Below are 22,102 nucleotides of genomic sequence, written 5' to 3'. Positions count from 1 at the left end.
TGTAGTGCAAAAGGGCTTTTATTTAGCCATAAAAGACAAATATATTTGTTTTTACAAATTATTTCAGATTTGAAATTACTCTTTTTTACACATTTTATTACAAAAATAATTCGTCTGCGACTTATTTACTCTATTCATTATCAAAAACAGGGCACCGTGTTAAGGCACTTATATCATTACTATAACATGGCATTTTTAAACGAGATCAACAAAACTGTTTATTATTTTGGCTGTTATTGATATACGGATACACGTTTAAAAAAACTGCGTAAGCAAAAATGAAACAATAATTACTGACATTTCTACAGTATGCATTTACACAGAATTAAAGGGCTCCATTCACAGCTGTAAAGGAAAAGCTTATATTTAGAAGTGAGATCACAGAAGTGCTGGAGAATCATATCACTTCAAAGAATAATTACATTGATGCTCCATTATCCCCACAATCTGACTTCTGTCAATTTCCGTCATATGGTTCATTTCTGTGTCATTGAATTATAAATGGTCAGGTATCTCGGAAATTAAAACAAATATTTATTTCAGCGTAGAAAAAAGACGTGTGATAATTTTCAACCATGTCCAACAACATAAAATTGCTTTTGACTAGAGACACATGGGGGGGGTTATCACACTTTTTAACGCAAAGCAGGGCGTTTCGATATCGCACGAGTGTCCTCATCAACACTCCTAGAAACCAGCCCCTTGCTCTTCTGATCTCTCCCTCCTCCCACACAGATCCCAAATTCCATAACAATCGCACGGAAGGGATTTCTTACAATGGGAGCGATTGTTTGAGACCTGTCAGAAAGAGCCTTCATATCCACTTCTGAGTTTAAAGCTGCTGGTAGCAATGGACTGATTTTAATAGGCCAAAGCCACTCCTGTTATTTACGTACAGATGTTAAAATTTATAGCCCGGGCTTCCTCCTCACCTCCTCACCCTGTCACTTCTGGCACAGATGTTTCACCTGAAGCAACTGACATGCAACCCCCACACCCTCCCGTCTTCCAGTAAAAATACTGCCACCCACAAGCGAGAGGGCAGTAAATCCCCTGAACACGGTTAAGAAAAACGACGACAGGAGAACCTGACCCCCAACTCAGAAGAAACCCATGGTGTGGAAGCAAGAGGGCAGTAATGGGGATACCGCCTCGCACCACCCCACACCTGGACGGCGGGTCTACATGCTTTAGTTTATTAGCCCATTCGACAACCCCCCAGTAATAATATGAATGTATCGTCCCCCCCCCCCCAGTTTCTAACTCGTACGGGCACAGGCGTACGTCCGGCGGAGGAATCCCACACTTCACCCACTGTGCACCGCGGTCACAGTGTCCCTCCGCTGAAACTAGATCCCTCGCCCTGGCAGAAGTGTGTCCTGGCCAAAATTTCCCATTGACACTTACCAATCATGGCCTCCTAATAATCCCCATCTCTGAACTGGCTTCATTACGCTGCTCTCCTCCCCACTGAGAGCTGATGTGTGGGGAGCGTTCTGGCGCACTATGGCTGCCGTCACATCATCCAGGTGGGGCTGCACACTGGTGGTGCAGGGGATCCCCATTACCTGTAAAGCGCTTTGAGTGGAGTGTCCAGAAAAGCGCTATATAAGTGTAAGCAATTGTTATAAATTATTATTATTAAAGGTTATCTGTATGGGATGCAGGTAGTTGAAGTTTTCGGAACGCCTATGAAAAAAAACAGGTCTCTAACCTTCAGCTTTACAAGCACAGTACCTGGAAAATAATGACTCATAAGGTGCTCCAATATTGCAATCGGCAAGTTATCTTTCTCCCTCCCTTCCTGTTTAGCGGCCCTGCTGCGACCCTAGCCGCTGGGCGCCGGCCCCAGATGACTCGAGCTGGCTGTGGGGCCGGGCAGCACCGCTCCGAGACTGGCGACTGGGCCCTGATGCCAGCTGGCGGCGCGGCGCGGCGAGGCGAGGCGAGGCGAGGCGAGGCGAGGCGAGGCGAGGCGACACTGCTCGGAGGACAGGTAGCGCAGGTAAACAGGAACGCCCTTGTTCCTTCCGTGTTTCACGGGCTCAGCCGCAGGCGGGACGAGAGCCTTCCTGAACACAGCAGCTCCACCCCGCTTCGCAAGTGGGGCTCCGACATGGACCCTCTCAGACTGCCCCTACTTTTAACAGTCCCGGGGGACTCCTTCAACAGCGCCTTTACACAGAAAGCAGTTATTCTCAGTCTCGGGTTATGAAGGCCTTATCCTTCTATTCACGGCCAACAGCTTTCACCCTAGGGGCAAATCTGCAATAGGTCCTTCTTACACAGACTCAAAAGTCTGTGAAGCACCATCATATGAAACTTTTCAAATTAAATATGTATATATATCCTTCAGAAGGACAGTATTAAGCTGCAAATATAAGGGATTGCTGACAATTAGGCAGGTATACACCCTGACAGCAATGTACAGACATTGTGTTGAACTGCTCTGAGGTCAGAATACAACGTGTGAGGTTCATGGCCAGGCTGTTCGGCAACAAGATGAATATTTTTAGTTTTAAAAGGCAAACCCCGGCCCTCCTCCTAATTCTCCTGCAAGGCCTGATCTATGAGACACATGCAGAATACCATGAACATGAGTGAGACTATGAGCAACAATTCCTTGTAAACATACACCCATCCTTTAAAAAAAAAAAGATTAATCATCGATCATTTTATTCTGTTTGAAAATAAATAGAACCTGCAGTCCAGAGAGAAATAAGGCAACCTGGCTTTGTGATAAATGGGAAATCAAATAAGAAAAAGGAAAATCAAAGATATAGGGAAATGGATCACTCCCAAAATGCAGGAACTCTGAGCAAATGTTTCCCTGTTTAGTCGCAACGCTGGTTTGCCTGCTTGGTCTTGTGACTGTCCCAGAATACTCCAGTTATCCAGTGCAGTCAACACACTTCAGGAGCTGCAGGATTGAGCTTCTTTCCACTCTTCAGGCACGTTTCCAGGGCTGTTGCTCTGTAGGTGGTCAGCAACCCACAGTTCAAGAGGCACCTTAGAACCCGCTGCTCATCCCTCCTCAGCGGCAGGGCTGCAACGTCACTCATCTGGCCATAAAAATTCCTGCGCGGCTCTGTGGGTCTGTGGCAGCTCGCAGGCTGGAGAGCAGACTCGTGTCAAGCCTGGGGGAGAAAGGGCTGCTTCCCGGGCACCGCGGGGGGCTCTCAGCCTGGGGAAGAGGCCGCGCCAGCGCTGAGGGGGTCCTGGAGCAGCAGCGTGCCCCGGCTGGGTTTCAGCACGTCCTCACTACATCAATCCGCCCACCCCGCCCCCAAAAAAAGAGGGGGCGATCCTCCGAATGTCTCGCGGGCCATGAGAGCTCGGGTCTCTGCTCCTTGAGGGGGGGGGGGTCACTCGTGACGCCAGCCCCCAGCCCCCCCCAGCCGACGCCGTTCCGGTTTCCCCCAGCAAAACATCACATCCGGCTCCGAGACGCCGAGGTTATCGTTTCCTCTCGTAAACCCCCTGCCGACCCCGGCAAGAGAAAAATCGGGTACCGCTGCACAATAAAACCATCTTCCGTTTATTTTTCTTTAAATAGGGCATGAAAGTAAATCTGGAGAGAGGCGCTCGGAGAGACGGGAGCCCGCCGGCTCTAGCCGTCCTCCTCCCAGAGGCAGAGCTGCTTCTGGGGCACGTAGAAGTCGAAGCGGTAGCCCTTGCTGCAGCTGCGGATGCCGCACTTGTAGGGCGCGGCCCTGCCCGCGGCGTCGCGCCCACGGCAGTACTTGAGCAGGCAGGGGTACCACTCCAGGCGCAGGCTGTAGCTGCAGGCGCAGGGCTGCCACAGGTCCCGCGTGGCGTGACAGCCGCGCAGCCCCGGGAACTCGCCCGCCGCCGGGGGCAGGATCTCGAACATGGAGCCCTCCACGCCTGCGGGGGGGAGAGAGAGAGAGACGCACAGAGCTGAGGCAGGCCGGGGAGGGGGGGCTGTTTCTCATCCAGAAATCAGGGCAGCGGGCCGGCCGCCAGACTAGACTCGGGTGCGGGACGGCTTTGCGGGATTCCCGGACAGCCGCGCCGTCGGAACGGGCGTTCTGTGACCGGCTCCTCGAAATATTCCCAAACCCCGTCGCGGTCTGTGGCTCAATATACGTTCTGTGCTCGTCTTGAGGCTGAACGGGGCTGTGCTTAGATTACAGGGTACAACCCACAGCTGGCAGCCCCACTGGAGCTCAGCAGGTGTGAGCCTGGTCAGCACCTGGAGGGGAGACTCCTGGGAAAAACTAAGGTTGCTGCTGGAAGAGGTGTTAGTGGGGCCAGTAGGGGGCGCTCACCCTGCAGTCTGAGTGGGTCCTAATGCTCTAATATACCGATAGGGACACTACACTGTAAAAAGATGACATCCTTCAGATGAGATGTAAAACCGATCTCCTGTGGGCATTAAAAATCTCAGGGTGTTTCTTGAGAAGAGTAGGGGTGTGACCCCTGGTGTCCTGGCCAAATTTTCCCCTGGTCTTTACCAATCATGGCCTCCTAATAACCCTCATCCCCATCCCTCTGCTCTCCTCCCCACTGAGAGCTGGTGTGTGGGGAGAGTACTGGAGCATCATCCAGGTGGGGCTGCACACTGGTGGTGGTGGTGGAGGGGATCCCCATGACCTTTAAAGAGCTTTGAGTGGAGAGTCCAGAAAAGCCCTATATAAATGTAAGGATTATTATTAAATACTTATTATTACTAGTATTAATAATGACATCAATAATACCAATAGTGTTTTATCAGTGTATTTTTTAACAGTGTCCAGAAAATGGTTTTGGAAGTGTAAGGAATTATTTATGACTACACAGCCCTGGAAAACACCGGGATTCAGAGTGCGGCCGCTCTCCGGAACGGCCTCGTTCCCTAACCCCGCCGCCACCCACCTCGGTCCAGCCAGTGGCGCACGTCGGCCTCGCGGGAGTACACGGCCCCGCGGGCCTCGGCGCAGACGTTGCGGATGTGCGCGCTGAGCTGCCCCGCCTGGCTGAGGTTGACCGCCACGTTCATGGCCAGGTGCTCCGCCCCACGCTTCTCCTCCGCCGACCGGATCGCCCGCGGGTTCTTCTGCAAGGAAGGGATAAAGAGACGTCAACATCTCGCGCGGCTCGCGGGCCGGAAAAGCACCCCTGTTCGCAGCGAACCTTAAATTCTTCCCCCCGAGACTAAATACTCCTTAATATTTAAAATTCTGTGGCAACAAAACAGCCAGACATTTCTTTATAACTATAACAATAATGAAGAACAAGAAGAAAAGTCCTTATCCTTATATATTTTCTGGACTCTCCACTCAAAGCTCTTTACAGGTCATGGGGATCCCCTCCACCCCCACCAGTGTGCGGCCCCACCTGGATGATGCTCCAGTCCTCTCCCCACACACCAGCTCTCAGTGGGGAGGAGAGCAGAGTGATGAAGCCAGTTCAGAGAGGGGGATCATTAGGAGGCCATGACTGGTAAAGACCAGGGGGTTATCTGGCTGGGATGTCGGGGCAGCACCCCTACTCTTTTCGAGAAACACCCTGGGATTTTTAATGACCACAGAGAGTCAGGACCTTGGTTTCACATCTTATCCAAAAAGGATGGCGCCTTTGTGTAGTTATACTGGGGCATTAGGACCAACATGGACTGCAGGGTGAGCTCCCCCTGCTGGCTCCACTAACACCTCTTCCAGCAGCAACCTTAGTTTTTCCCAGGAGTCTCCCATCCAGGTACTGACCAGGCTCACACCTGCTGAGCTTCAGCGGGCTGCCAGTTGTGAGCTGCAGGGTGACTTATCTTCTGTTTAACTCCAGCCTCAAGACCCCTGTAAACCACAGCTACATATTTTATTTCTAGATCTAGATATGGACGTATTGCTCTGCTCTCAGCTAGATTCCAATAGAAATCCACAATTTTAGAAATGGAAGAGAGAAAAAAAAAAGGTTTTATTTGTACAAAGTGAGCGTGTAACATTTTTTTTGTCTGAATTGGAGCCATTACTCGTCCCATTTCAGAAAAAGGCAGTGTAGTGGGGCTGGAGAATAGTCAGGACGGAAGGTCAGCTGGGACTCAAGACGGCCTGGGGTACCCCGAGGTGGAGAAGTGCCCCCGTTACAGCGAACCTCTCACCTGGCGCAGCTTGGCCATGGACTCGCTGGGGATGATCTCGTTGTGGTTGAGGCGCGTGACGAAGCACAGAGCCTGATACTGGCTTTGTCCCCTCTCCGGCTCCCCCAGGATCAGCGAACGGAAAATCTTCACATCCTGCCGGCAGGGGAAAAGCAGTCCGTCAGGATCTACAGTATCAGAACCGCTCACCAACGTGCATGCTGGGAGAATGCTGTTCCCGAACCCCACCACTGGGTGGCAGCACTGTGACAATGGACTAGAAATGAGTGGTTTGCCAAGGCTTGAAGGATTCTAACCAGGAGACATTTAATCATTCGGCCGAGTGTCACTGGAGTCATTCTCACTTCTTCTCGAGAGATGAACAAAGTTATTCCCCTTATCGAGGGAACCTGCATACAATAGAGTCAATCTATATAGAGGGTCACAGTATGCGACCAGTCATCCTGACTGTAAACAGCTGTTGGTCAGCTGAAAAAGCTAAATATATGCTCATTTAAATAAGCATCTAGGCTAACTGAACTCAGACAGACAAACTGGAAAATTCTCATGACTTCACGAAGCCTCCCAATGTTGACGTAACCGACAGGCTGTTTAAAAAAAAGACTACAATCCGGCCTCCTCAGAGCCAAATGAATATTTCCCAGATGAGCAAAAGCTGAAATATAAAGCAATCTGTTTCCGATGGATTATCGTGGGATTTCCAATTAACACTCCTGTTTTACTGGTGAATGCTTTCATTGGCGAGACAACAACGCCCTAAATAAAGAGTTAATAACCGTTTATGAAGACGTTTAAAAAAAACGGTCAAGGACGGAAAAGCCCAAAACATTTTAAATTGTGTGTCTTTTTTTTTTTAAATAGAGCGGGTGTTTAATATCCATTTTAACGGATGCAGGAATGTGCTGCTGACAGAGGGGGAAAAAGGACTGTTATGGGTGACAGACCAGGCCTGGGCTCCAGCCCCCGACCCGACGTGGGGGCTCAGTGTCTCAACTGTGGGGGCCCTTCATCAAGCCCGTCCCCCCCTCTGGCTCCAGCTGGCCCTGCCTTCCCACGGTGCCTTTCACCGAGCGGGCGGCCAACAGGTGTGCCGTTCCGGAAGAAGAGGGTGTTTGGAACGGTATAAAACCCTGGGCTCCTTCATTCCCCACGCACTGCATCACCATATTTGGGATGGTAGGAAGACAAGGAGCCCCCATACAACTAAAGCGCTTAATTAGGAGAGAAAAGTCCTGTTGTAATAAAGCAGTTACTACGAACACCACAATAAAGCATGTTGTCGCCTGTCGCATATAAGCGGACAGTTTAGGGGCTCAGGGAGCCACCCACACGGAGACCAATCCCACAATTCCGGAGCGGCAGGGCCTTTTCCAGACCAGAGCCTGCCTGACGGGAGTCAGGAAGGGACTGGAGAACAGCAGCCAGAAGGAATGACGGAGGCAGTAAGGGAAGAGGGAGAAAAAAGGAAAAGAGATAAAGAGGCGCAAACAGCCCAGGTGACCCCCCCAGACTGCAGACACAAGGTGTGGAGGAGCTGAAAGGTGGGGGGCGGGGGTGGGGGGCCATACATTCTTAAACAGCAGCGGAGAACCTGACAGGCACGCAGACTGCTCCCGGCACAGTGACACTAATTAGAGGGGGGGAATCTATTTCCTTGGAAGCCTTGACAGCTCTGATTAATTCCCTTTCCCAGCTCTGGAAAGGCTCCCCAGCCTGAGGCCCTGCCTCCAATTCGCAATCGGAGTACTGCCCCCTAGCGGCCATGGAGCAAACTGATGCTGGATCAATACACAGGAACTAAACTTGCAATCAGCATTGCTCAGTGGAGTCAAACCAGCTTATTTAATTCAATCACAACATCTTGATTACATACTGTACATCTAGAGAATGCCTCAGAAAGTCACAGGAGCCTGAGCTCCTTTCATCAGAGCACTGATTTGGACTACCCAGATCACATTTAAATTCAATGATCATATCATTTTATTAGCCATATACAATTTCTTGCATTAGGAATTTGTCTTTTCGCAGACCCCAGCTTGCTCTCTATGAGACACACAGGCACACAGACAGGGAGAGAGAAGCCTGCGGTCAGAGCACAGGGTCAGCCATTTATATGACGCCCCTGGAGCAGTTGGGGTTAAGGGGCCCAACACAGTAAGATTTCTCTGCCAGCCGCAGGATTTGAACCGGCAACCTTCCAGCCACAGGTGCAGATCCTTAGCCACAGTGCCACCGCTCCGCCCAGCTTTAAGAGCAATAGAACTAACCAATCCTTTACTCTCACAGCTATTAACCCATTTAATTTGGACAAGTCACACAAATATCTGTCTCAAATACTGATGACCCAATTTTCTTAGTTTTTTTTCTAAATTGTTAAGATGACATAAACTGCCAACTTGTTTTAGTCATCTTGGCCATCAAAGTTTCTTATTTGTTAATGGCTTCATACCCAGTTAAAATGTACTGTGTTTTGTCTTTTGCTTTGCAGGCAGATACATGTTTCATTTGGGACAGAAAAGGAAGCAAGCGTCTTCAGCAAACCTCTCCCTCAGACAGAGCAGTAAACTGGCCCCCAGAGAAAGAGCTATCCAGGTGAGAAAGCGCTGCGCGATGACAGAGGAGGAGGAAAGGAACCTGAGTGAGGTGCCGACAGCTTTGCAGCATGGCTGTGAGGTACGAACCACATGGGCCGCTTATGGCTTTCGAAGCTGTAGGCCTTCCAGGGTTATGACAATGCCCATCTGGAAAGCTTCTGCGACTCCCTTTCGCAGCTCTTGATGTTTTCGGATATTTGATGACTACCGGACAGGCCACATTTGTACTGCGCATGGAATAACGTGCATATGAGTCAGAGCTCCATTACTCTGAAGCTCCATTACATAGCAGGGGTTGAGCAATGTGAATGCACCTTGACCCTAGACTTGTCTGATCGTAAACTCCTGGTGCTGGAAGGCTGGAGTGTCTGTGAGTTTGCATTCCAAATCAGCTCTTTATGAGGTCACCCAGCTGCTTACTGGCTGAACTGCATCAGCGGAGTTTCTCCCAGCTCTTTGGGTGCTGCCGAATTGAAAGGATCCAGAGAACCTGCAGGCACAGTGGTCCACCAGGACCATGACTGGACAGCCCTGTCACGACCAAAACAGCAAAGGCTTCAGCAAAGGATATTTAACGCTAATGATACATATCTTCAGATACAGTAAGCAATATCAAGTACAGCCTTATTACACTTAACATGACAGTTCTAAGTGTTTCTGTAGTGACTTGAGTGAGACTCTGTGAAGAAATTCAGCGCATGTTTAAGAGTGATGATAAATTGCCCACATCCTCTCCTCGCAATCTGATATACTCTTAGGTGAAAGTGACACCTTTGTCTAAAAATATCCAAGCAGGAACAAGGCTGGAGATAGAACTAAAATGTTTTTTTTTTCATTGCATACAAGATAGCATCTATTAATGGCAGCTTCCACTTATTACTGTTCATTTAAGGCAGGCTAGAACTTCTCACAAAACCTAGTAATCATCTTAGAATGGAAACACCAATACTGCCAAGATCTGATATAATTACTCATGTTACAGTAGAAGTTTACTATCCTATACCATGGTAAATGACAGTAAAATCATCATAAAGCATGTATGTGCATGAGAGAGAATGGCGCAAACAGAAAAATCTTGACTGACTTGGTTTTCCAAGAATTACCCCAAACAAAGTCTTCCTTTTTTCTATGGAAGATGACCTCACACTTTCAGATTCAAAATATGCTTTGTGTTTTGGTACACTTCCCATCTGTTTCGACAGAGCAAAACTTTGTATTTTATAATTTACCAATACTTCTGAGTGTCCAGAAACATTACAGCCTTGCCAGAACTGAGACAACTCATTCAAGCTACATAAAAACAGGGTTTCTAAAGACCTCTCCATGACAATCAGACCCAGGGACGTGAATCCAAACGTCCGATTTCCTGTAACTGCTGAGGGCATCACCCCAATAATATAAATGGCTGAGCTCACAGACAGTAGGAATGATGCAGTAAGGCTCAATACAAGTGGAGAAAATACAGAATGAAGGAGACTATTGTACTGAAATGTTAAACACTTGCAGCCTTGTTCTGCAATGTTTATCACAGCACATTCAAGACATAAATGACTGACAAAGTCCAAAGTGAATTAAGCAGCTGCTAGCCCCTGCCCTGCAGTTTCTGGTTTCATTTTTCATAAGTGCAATCTATAAAGAAACCGTGTTGTGTTCACCTTACATACAGGACACCTCAGTGTCAGATCCAACGGTCAAGAGGAAGAATGGCCAGTTTGAGTGGCATAGGGCTGCCATGACTTCTAGTTGTTCCTGAATTCGCGAATTGGGTTTTTATTTATTTATTTATTTATATAGCTGCGGATGTCGGCTCCTGAGTCGAGTTTGAACTGGGAGAGCTCGAGACAAATATGTCATGTTTGATCGACAGGCCATTTCACAACGGGGTGCGCGTCTGAAACTCTCGTCGCTGTCCGTTTCTCTCTCTGCCAGCGCTGGAGCGATGACAGCAAACGCGGGAGATTTCGGCCGCCACACGTACAGACCGTTGCCCTCGGAGCAGGCAGTGGCACCAGCACCCTGTGTGAACGCCGCAGGCTTCAGCTGGCGCTCAAAAGGACAGCAGAGCGGCGAGGAGCTAAGGAAACATCCCTTATCATGACCTGAGGCTGTGCAATTCACAGCCAGCTCTCACAGCTTCTGACTCATTTCCTGCTTCCCAAATCCCCTTTCAAAACCCATTAGCTTGACAGATCCTGCTTGGAATGACCTGGGACAACGTGAGGAAGCAGCATAGTAATCCAAAATTAGGATTATTAGGTCAATTCACGAAAAATGAGAATTAAGGGGAAAAATGTAATGGGATGCACCACAATTAACCAAGGGTTTGATAATCAGCTACTTTGTACGATCCGTTTGACACTTGCTTGAGGGCCAGAACTTGTTTTGGCAGCGCTCATCAGCGAAAGCGCTCCCCTTTCGACTTCAGCGAGATCAGATTCCCAGAAACACTTGCAATATTGCCGGTGTTCTGGCACGAGCAGGGCAGAGGCGAGCGTCTGTGGCCCAGAGGGCCAGTGATCCAGGGACCGGCATGTCAGGGGAAACGATCAAAACAATCGTGGTTGTGTTTAAGAGTCCAGGGGGGGCGTGCATTCTGCGGAGGGTGGCTGATCAGCCCCATGTTGGGGGGGGGAGAAAGAGACTGTGGCTCAGCTAATGAGCCTTTGGAGTGAAGCCACACTGCTCTGAATCACTCACATTTCCCTTTTGTGTGCAAAAGTGCAAATCCTTGCAAGGCCTGTCGGGAAACCGGTTGTGTTGCCACACTTCTCCGGAACAGGCACCCAAGTTGATCCACCACGGGTGGCAACATCACAGAGAAAGCTCAGCAGGCCTTCGCACTGGAATTATAGGACGACACTCTAAACCCAGAGGAAAAACCACAAATGGCCCTTTTCCACAAAACCTGGAAGGCAAGACCCCTCACTTCCAGAGCTAACACACAAAAGAAATAAATGAGGGTTCACAGGCAGCTCAGAGAAATCTTATTTACCGCAAAGTTCCGGCGACAACAGTTTTTCTGAGGGACTCCTGCAGGATGAGGTTTTGAGGATTGGGGAATCTCATTCGGTCAGGCAGTGTCTACAGAACAACACCCCCTCACCCACCAGGAGGGTCACAAAACACAGGATTGGCTGTATCCTCTGTAAACAAAGCCCAGAACAGAAAATCACAAACGAAGGCAGATTGCTCAGAGCGTGGCTCTGGAAGTTGTGAAATCAGTCGCCTGCAATGAAGCCCAACTTTGGTAACAAGAGAGGATGTTTGTGCTTAAAACCTCTTCTCTCCATAAAACAAACTCCAGTCAAAACAAACAGATTTTCCTTTTTCACTGCTCAAAACTGTGATTGTGGATTAAAGCTAATCACCTCACATCACATACAAACTCTAAGGCAGGCTGTGTTTGGAGTTGCACAATGCTTCTGTTTAAGCTCTAACAGTTATTTTGTATTTAATTACACAGAAACAGATATTAAGGGGGCTCTCCGGTTTAATTACAGATTTCTCGCTGATATATATTGCTATGTGTGACACACTGTCATTATCCCATTGCTTTTAGCCAAGAAATGTTCCTCTTTGCTTTCTTTTACAGGAAAAAACTAAGATTTTTAGATCTGAAGGGATTTTTAAAGTCAATTTTAAAAGCATTACATGTTACGCATTAGGATAACAACACCATGCCTGACATATGCATATAATTTACTAAATACACACAAGCAAGTAAAAAAATGACATTTTTTACTTAAAAGTGGAAGTGCAAAGAAAGGGCCCTAAAAATCCCACACAACTGCATAACTGCTCATAATCAAATGATTCACAGAGCTTTCCTGTCACAGGCTGGCTATTTGCCCAGGCATTGAGAAGTGCAAAATGTTAACGTGCACAATACTTGTGCAATTTCACCAGCAAGATACTCACAGCCTGTACTTCGACTGTTATTCTTGTAAACCTACTCCGAGAGAGAAGAAACCAAGCTCTAGTATCAGAATCATCAAGCACTTGATCACAGTAGCTGAAAGGCCTTGAGACACGAATGAGACAGCAGCCAACCTGAAGAGCTGTAGTGGCTGATCCATGACTTTCACCAACTCACAGACTCCTTTTCATTAAATTCAAGTGCTCCTCTCGTCACATCCATAAAGCTCAAGAGCTAACTTCTCTGCTCCAAAATGATAATCGGCTCGACAACAAACAGCCACAATTTCACCGGATGATTTGCTATGGTTTTGGCGCAAACATCCTGATTTATCAGACCTTTCCGTCCTTAAAGGGACTCCTCAATGAGCAGTCCACGTAGGAGCTCCAGCACGGCAACGCACTGGGAAACCCTGGAAATGTTTCACTCTTGGCATTTCTCCTGAAAAGTTTTCGAAACGGGGCAAAGAATTTGGGGAGGGCAGCACCATACAAGTGAGCCATCCTTTCTCTTGTGAATCTCTGCATACGAAGGGTTACGGACACAGAGGCCAAATAATGCAGACCCAGCCCACACAGAGAGAGAGACTACGCAACATGTTTATAGACACAGTCACTCTGTTACAGGGTTCACTCTCCCAGGGTGTCAGAGTCACACGCACATCCAGACTTGCAGCACCACCATCAACTCCACTAGGCAGGTGAGAAAAACTGCAATGGTCTTAGATTCTCACTGGAGCACATCAGAGAGGCTTATCTGATTAGGAACCCGGTAGGGAGATGGGAAGGCCACACCCATGGGGAGCTGGGAATAGGCTATCAAATATCGCAGCTAGCTGGCACGTATTGTCCCGATTCACAGAGCAGCAAACGCCAAGGAGATCTCCACTGCCGAGCCAAACTGCACCGCAGGATTCTGAAAGCAGCCGAGGACGAGATGAAGGACTAAGACCAGGACGAGACCAAGCCGGAGCTGCCAATATGACCTGAAATGAGCCAGGAAATGGTCTCGCCGACAGTGGTCGAAAGTAATGAATTCAGAATTCAAAAAGTTCACAGCCGGAAAGCTCTGGGAACAAACATTTCCCAATACTGAAGAAGAGATTACAATCATTGCAAACACTTTGATTCATACACACATAAAACACACTTTGCTTTTTGCTGGAAAAACAAATTGAGTAGCCAAATGGCTTTCATTTGTAGGCCTTCTGATGGTCCTCGTTTCTAAACAATACCGTGCATCAGATGTTTTTGCACCCTTTCAAAAGCTCTTGTTTTTAAAGCCCATCAAAACTGAAAACCCACGCAGTTTGCCTTTTTAAAAAACCTTCGTTATCCATGGTAATTCAGGGGCACACAATACGGAACGATCCCTGATTACACCAGTCAGGAGTTTATATGAGATAATGTGCTATCGAACACGCACTAATTAAAAGTGTGAGAAAGCAACCGGATGTTGGCACACAAATCCGTGTGAATTATGAGGGAAGATGCGTGGGAGCCAAACTCTACCTGTCTTCGGTTCGCACCACAATTTAAGTCTGTGGGAAAGCCGAGACTTGAGGAAAGAATGAAATGTCAGAGGAACAGGGAGTGGGACCGGGTGTGGGGGCTTATTCCAAAACAAGGAGCGTTCTGTCCGTGAACTCAGTCTTGCGGGGCAGGAGCACCGACTGGAAAGCTTACAGCTGCTTCTCTGAGCTGCCGTTACTGAAAATGGCCCTTTTCCAAAAAGAAAAACAAAAAATTTCATTATTACACGGAAACAATGCAAGACCTAAAGTGCTCACAATTTCCATTCCAAAAATAAAATGCAGGCTTTTAAAGATTCGAGATCTGTCAGAATGGAGTTGTTTTTTTCACATCTGCAGTCTTGTCACTGTCTCTGAGGGTTTATTTGCACAGAAGACAAAAGCCGCTGTTGCAGAGAACGGCGCTTGGAGTAGGATTACCTAGATCCACTTCGACGGCTTGCAAATTTAGATGTTCGTTCCCCCACGAATAATCCCTCAGAATAAACAGCGCCACCACATTCTGCACAGTAGCGGTTCGATTTATTCAGGTAGAAACTCACATTGTGTCCTGTACTTGCATCACACGGTGTCTGGATACAGCTCCACCGTAGCACAAGGAAACGAGGAAACCCCCTGCTGCAATTTCAACCAAGTTACAGTGATAGAGCAGAGCTGTGGTCTTAATTTGTGAAGTGCTGTATTATGCAGCAGGGGCAATAAGAATCAAATAGAACCTCGAAACTTGGCATGAGCATCACTCTTTTACCACTGTTGTTTTTTGCAAAGTCACTGATACATCTAGCATGGTGGATTGACCCACACACACCGCGAGTGCGAGGGTTCACTCGTCAATCGCAGGTGTGGGTGCGGAGGCGTCAGCTTCCTAATCACAGACTGCTCTGCTGCGTCCTCTGGCAGAAGAAATGAAACTTGTAATGCGAACCTGGGTGCTCCAGCCTACAAGCCTGGCACATGTGCTTGAAATTACAACAAGATTTGTGTGTGTGTGTGTGTGTGTGTGTGTGTGTGTGTGTGTGTGTGTGTGTGTGTGTGCTGGCATTATCCGCACTTGGATTTCCTGCTGGGTGCACGTCTTTCTCAGCAATGACCATATGACACTCTGGGCTCATCAGGGATTAGTCATCATGCTAAGTAACTGTTCCAGCAACAACAGCTCCTGGAGAGGCGCCTCAACGTTCAGTGGGAGGAGGTGAGGCCCACTGGTGGCCAAACTTCTCTCCCAGTGCAATGTCACTGCTGACACGAATTAAATCGGGCAACGAAGGCGCGCAGCTGGACTGAGCCTTTTACATGAGCACAGAGAGAACTTGGACCAGCGCTGCCCTGAGCCCATGTGGCCTCCGCAATCACAGGGTGCCACACGGCATGCGACTCAAAGTTCAGCATGAGTAAAACGAGTAAAAACACTCCACCCCCGGCAGGACAAGGGACAAACACAACCTGTGCCTTTACCGCGCGGGTCCCCCTGTCATTAGACTCATCCCTGGGTGACTGGGGGTTAGCAGTCTCTACAGCAGCTCAGGGCTGCTCCGCTCGCACCCTTTTCCCAACTCTTTGTGGGGCCTTGAAGCTGCTATCTCCTCAAATTCTACATTAACGCCAGCAATTGGCAATTAAGTGATTAAGAAGCTGGTTGCCACAACCATCTGCAACAGAGCTGACTGGAAGGACGAGAGAGGGCAGCCGTGTCCTAACTGGAAATGTTAAACACGGAGCCGTGCTGGGCAACAAGGGTCTAGGACATGCCCATAGTTACGGTTTCTTATTAAAGACACAAAGCCCGAGTGGAGCCTTCGTGCAACTGCGAGAGACATTCTTTCCGGATATTCTCTCGAAAAGGATCAAGGCCGATAAGGCCCCGTCCATTTTTCAGTGCTTTTCAAGCTTGGAACCAGAGACTCAAAGGACTGACAGGAAAACAACACAGGGCCTCACAAAAGATTTAGGCCAAACCCAAGATAGTGCTCTTCTTCACAAGAGCCCCAACCTGCCGCATACAGAGAGCTCTGTGTGTTAGTGACAACTGGCGAAAACACACCTCGTGAGACACGACTGGGCACCACAGCACGAAGCGCAACACCGCCGCCTCCTTCCCCACACGTCGCTGGAGACGGGCCCAGGACGTGGGAGCAGCCGGTTCTTCATGCGAGCTGCGCTCAGTGAGCCCACAGCATGCACCCAGCTTTGCAGCTTAAAACAAAGACAGCCGGTGAGGGTGACAGAACGGACAGCGGACAGCAGGAGGAGCGCAGCTCGAGAGGGGCAAACGAACTGTTTACTTTAAATCCTCTTTCCCAGTGTACAGAAGCACAATAGCTGGGGGCGACAGTGTGTATTGTCATTCGCAACACTGGCACAGGGAAAACGCTAATGAGCAAGCTCTTGTACAAAAAAAGACGTAACCTCTGGGGGTCTTAACAAGACACCTAGCTGGGGTGGGCAAGGAGAGTTCCTATTATATTCCCTCCCTGGATAAAAAAAAGTACTTGAACACCCACTTTTATTTTCTGATCGTCACAAATGAACGTAACAAATAGAGCACAACTGAAGCAACTCACTTTCACAGCGTCATAACCCACATTGCACAACCCTCTGCCAGGGGTATCTGGCATTACAGCAGTCCTCATCGTACGGGGAGCTATGATGGTTTGCTGTGCGTGGTTTTTGGGAACCTCCCCTCCCTGCCAAAAGCCCCAAAGGGATTTCTGAGCAGCCGTCCCATCAGCAGAACCTCTACAAACTGCTACGTGTGAAGACAGGCCCTGCCCATCCTATGTGAAACGGTGAGTCGGTTTGGGACAGATTCATGTTAAGACTCTCCTGACTGATACTGTGACGATTTGCGTTAGGAAAGGCAGCGGAACAGAAAGTGTCATTGTGTCAATGTTCTGTTCTGTAAAACGGTAACGTTACCTGGGCGGCTCTGATAAATGGCTCAGGAAACAAAACCCCATGACCCGGGACACTCAGCCGTCTGCTGTGCTGAAGACACTGCAGGTGTGTTAACCTTGCCTCTCTTAAAGCCAAAACATTAAGATCTCCGATAAATTAACACCGGCCAAAGAAGGTCCGAGTTGTGGATTTCTGACCTGAACGTAGACTTTGGACAACAGTGTCACTGGACTTTATTTTGATGGTTAACCTAATTCATACTTAACTATCTGGCCTACAGCAAGTGTATGTGGCGATAGTGATCTAAAAGACAACGGCAATTTAGTGCCACAGTGGCAAGAAATATCAGGTGGCTTTTACTGCATGAGACAAGGAAGTAAGCATAAGAATCTAGTGCCTATGAATCATTCAGAAAGTGAACAGCCATCTGAGATTCTGTTAAACATGAATAATTTGCAGTGTGTGGGAGGCCAGAAATATTTAAAAAAAAGATCATCAAGGTTAACATCAGAAAAAAAGATTTTGTTTTTTCTCTGAAGGGATGGACCGCAGCCAACCTGTTCACCGATATCCCACAGGAGAGACACTCCCGGCTCTTGGAAAAAGCGGGCGGTCACGCTCGGAGGCCACAGTGGGCGTGTACAACGAACGAACCGCCTTGCCGTTCCGATAAATGGGACGTCCAATTGCCTGTAGGCTAAAAATAAACAATTGCAGGTAAAAAAAAAATGATGATGTTTTACAGTTATAAGGCCATTGGGATTATTGATTATTTTACTAAATGCTTTACAGCTAAAGACTAGTTTTCCCAGGGTCCTCAGTCCTGTTTCAGCAGGCGCAGCAGACAGGACAGTACAGGAGCAGCCACCTGTTCGGTCCAATTCCCGTCTGAGGTGGGCGTATCTGAGATGGCACGAATCTTTACTTTTCAAAGCTTTCTGCTTTCCTCATAACCCTCGTCTGAGCCTGGGCTCAAGTCACCTTCATCGCAGACAAACCAGGGCTTCAGGAGGGGCCACAGGAAGTGGCACCGAGACAGCTGGGTCCTACAGCAGGCCAAAGACCTCCCAAAGCAAACTCCTCAGAAGTTTTTTTTCACGATCTCCTGTTTTTCCTGAAAGAGTCAACAGCTCCTCTCCACCCCCCCGAGTCTGGCATGGAGCCCATGAAATGTTTACCAGAATAGGCCATAAATCAAAGTGCGTGGACAAGGGACAAAGAGCTCACAAACTTGGCAAATTCCAGCTCTCGGGCGGCTTCACCCCAGGGACTGGGGGACAGGGAGAGGGCAGGGCGAGCCTGGTGTCACCCCACTGGCTGTCATATCTGGGTTAAACCTCCATTTTCAGCCCTGGGACCGAACAGACCACACCCCAGCAGGGCTTTCCCTCTCCGGAGCGCGGAAAACCTAACACACCCGAGAAACAACACACAGAGCCAACAGGCGAGCACCAACCCACAGTTCATTCGGCCAAAGTAAGAACTGGTTCAGAACTGGTATCGGCTTCAGTCGCGCTGCTGCCTCATTTCAGCCCATTTAGAAGCAGGCGTCTTCCCAGCAGGCCGAAGACATGGGCGCTCGTCCTCAAGGCTTGGAAACGCGGTTAAGAGAGAAACTATTCAAACTAGTTCCTGCTTCACTGCTTTCATACCATCAGGTCAATTACACTTTTTACTGGAAGGCAACCCTTCCTGTAATCCCTTGCTGGCACCTAAGTGTCAGGGTTAATCCAAGTTTCCAGATGCCGCGTGAACACTAACTGGAAGAGAGGAGAAGCAGGGGTGAGGAAATTCAGGCCCGGAGCCACGCTTCCAAGTGGGACTGATACCAGAGAACGGGAACGTGCTCCCCTCCGCCGTGTGGCGCAGCTGGGAGACCTCCCGAGACCCACCGTCCCACAGTTTCAAACACTCCCAACATTCAAGAGAAGCAAAGCGGTAACAAAACGCTTTAACTGCTCATCTTCGGAGAGGAGCTGCCCGCAGGGCTCGTAACTAAGGCGCAGACACCCTGTGACGGCGTCTCTTCAAGCAAGGGGCCTTCGGTCTTCCCCAGCGTTCAGTCAAGAGCCCGAATTTAAGATGGACCGTGGGATTCCTGCCTCTACCACTTCAATACTTATTTTCAGAAATCCCGCAACCCCAAGAACTGTTTTTTTTTCCCCCACCACGATCACATAATGTTTGGAGGGTTATCAGTGTTTGGCAAAGGGTTTCAAGGCAAGAAATCTGCCGACGACTAATTCCTTTGCCTGTGCCAACAGCTCGCCCCAGATCACAGCCATCGTGGAAAGTCTGACTTGCACGGTGGCCACCACTTGCTAAACCAACAGCCCTGGCCCTCAAGAAAAGACTCCACAGGCCTTTCCTTCCCAGCCTGCCAGTCCCCCTTGGCGTGACCCTACAACAACAGACTCGAGAGATGATTCTGTTCTTCCTGGGGGTCGGCAGGACATTCAACTGGAAACCAGTGCTCGAGAAGTGGCCCTCTCCCCCCCGTGCGAGGAAGCAGCAGCAGCAGCGTGCGAGGGGGACAGACACAGCTGCTTCGAAACCAGCCCGGGCGCTCCTGCGCTCCAAACCCGCGCTGGAGCGGAGATGCGGCTAAGCTGTTAATCCCCGGCACGGTCTGGAATTCGGAAACGGTTCAGAATTGGCCCACCCGGGATCCCTCGACGCCCTGCCTCACGAGAGGACAACTGTTTTTCCTCAGTGAGCCGGCCCCCGTTTTTAACCCTGCGCTTTCAATTCCAGCTCTGAGCGCTCGTGCCTTTTACAGGGCAGGTACCCCCCAACATCTCACCTGTGATATCGAAACCAAAAGTCCCTTTTTAAAGACGTTAGCTTGCTAGCACATATTAAGGAACAAGTAATAGGTTTATTCGATGCTGAAAAGTGAAGAACGTGGAGCCACTGACACCTGAAACGTTGCATTTTCTTTCTTCTCTTTTCAGCATGGAAGAAACCTATTACTTGTTCCTTTGCAGCCTACGCATGCTGACGCAGCTACCCTCCTGAACTAGCATATATTAATCCCTGTATAAATTACCACTTGTTAACCATCAGTAGAAAAGCTGTAACAGGCCTCAAACACGAACTATATCAGTGCTTAACAACACCAACAATACTGAAAGAAACAGCCTGTTCCACAGTAAGGTAAAGTTAATAAACTTCTGCAGCACTGCCAACCAAGAAATGCTTGCTGAGGTGACCACCTGTGTTATGCAGCAGTAAGAAGGCAGAGGACAATATTTTCACAACAGGGTCGACTCCCTTGTCCAACTAAATGTTTTTGCAAAATCCAGCCTACGAAACTGCAGGGTTCAGATCTACGGTGGTCTAGCGATTTACACTTGTGATAAGTCCAGTGGTAACACGGGCTGTAAGCCCTGGCAAGAAGAAAAAAGAGTAATTAGACGACCAGAAACAAACGAGACATTACCACCTTCTCCGTTTCAAATCTGACATACAGGGAAAGAAGAAAAAAAATGGTTTTGTTTTTAAAGGTCACCCACACAGAACATCTGTCGCCTCGCCAACAAGCATGTTTGTAATTCGGCTGTGGGTTTTACCCTTTGACAGAAAACCGCTGACCACTAAATATACAGTCCTGGCGGTTGGCGGGGAGGGTAGACTGAGCAGAGAGCGATGAAATAATGTCGGGCTTATGAAATAGGAAGGGCTGGAAATCACTGCACCCTCTTCTCAGAAGGCTACAGGGTCGTCTTTTGCCCTGCCGGGAAGACAACGAAAGCAAATATGTGGCTTCTCAGGTTAGAAAGTTTCGTTTCGCCCCCGTTCAAATGACCGGGTTGCCGAACCGCTCCAGAATCAGAACCGCACGCTAGGGTTACCTCACCTGTTTGAAATCGGCCACGAAGGTGATGAGAGTACCGTCCCCCTGCCTGAACTCCACGGTAATCACATCCCTCTCGCTGTCCGCTTCCAGGGTCTCCTCTGCGACCTGCCCATCGGCGACGCGCACTCGGACCTTCAGCTCGGAGCTAAACCCACTCGATGACAGGAGGAGCAACGCAGCGAGAACCCGAGTAATCCGAACCGACACCGGCAAGATCCACACAGTCAACATCCCAGAACAGGCAAAACCGAACTCGGACCGGGAGGAGAAAAACAAAATAGCGTCTCAAGTCGAAATCCTCCCCAGAATTCACTTTTAATTCTGCACCGTTTGTGTGAAGTGAACCCACTCGCTCTAGTTTATAGGACTCAAGCGGGGTTTTAATTAAGTTGAAGCTGTTTTCAATGTCTACCGCCGCTAGGGTAGCGGGGTAATTTGCCGTGAGCCGCTCCTTCCACGCAACTCCGTAAAGGTATCATGCTGAGGATTTTAAGTCTCCGTTTTCTCCCCTTCCTCCAAAAAAAAAAAGTTTAGTTTGCGTGCAACAGAGAACTGCGCTCCTTGTGTACTCCTCTGTCCTGGAAATCGCGAATCTCTGCTCAGCACTGGAGCAGCCACTTCAGAAGCGCGGACGGCTTTTCGCGTCTTCGAGCACAAACGCAGCGACTGGAAAGAGGAGATTGCGGGTTGAAAACTCCCCCATCTGTCTCTCCGGCTCTCTCCAACACTCCCCGCGTCTTTACTTTTTTTTTCGGGCTCTGCTTTGTCTCTTTACTTTCCTCTCTCTCTCTCTCCCATTCAATCAATCCCGTCACTTCCTTCAGAAGCACCGCGGCACACGGTGCTCACAGACTTCCCAAGTTTGAGGGACACGGCGCGGCGGTGGAAACGGAGCTCTTAAAGGCGCAACGCAGACAAACTCTCTCCCACGCACTTACCCGTTGTGCTCCCCACCCGCACTACGAACGCACTGTCACGCACAGCCACGGAGCAAACTTTCTCGACGTCACGGGAAGTTTTAAATGTTTACCCCTGTTCTGTCTCTAAAAATGATAGATGCGTACTTGGCCGTATGCCGTCTGACAATTTGTGTGAGCGGTGCGAATATAGTTTCACAATTCGTGTTTAATACTTGATATTCCATTCAGTTTTATGACAAGGCCTTTTTTTTTGTTTTGCGTTATTCCCAGATCCATTATCGTTAATC

General features: G+C 48.9%; 1 protein-coding gene across 1 annotated transcript; it reads right to left on the bottom strand.

Annotated features, from left to right (window-relative positions):
• LOC102685088 (out at first protein homolog) lies at positions 1–21,854 on the bottom strand. Its single transcript, XM_069182635.1, has 4 exons — positions 20,896–21,854; positions 6,101–6,235; positions 4,879–5,059; positions 1–3,888 (listed from the first exon to the last, which is right to left on the bottom strand). Exons 1-4 carry the CDS (start codon positions 21,124–21,126, stop codon positions 3,611–3,613), a joined length of 825 nt encoding a protein of 274 aa, XP_069038736.1. The 5' UTR covers positions 21,127–21,854; the 3' UTR covers positions 1–3,610.
• Positions 21,855–22,102: the final 248 nt, after the last annotated feature.

Source organism: Lepisosteus oculatus, chromosome 23, assembly GCF_040954835.1.
Source record: "Lepisosteus oculatus isolate fLepOcu1 chromosome 23, fLepOcu1.hap2, whole genome shotgun sequence".
Taxonomy (NCBI): domain Eukaryota; kingdom Metazoa; phylum Chordata; class Actinopteri; order Semionotiformes; family Lepisosteidae; genus Lepisosteus; species Lepisosteus oculatus.
This window is presented reverse-complemented; position numbering and strand designations above follow the sequence as displayed.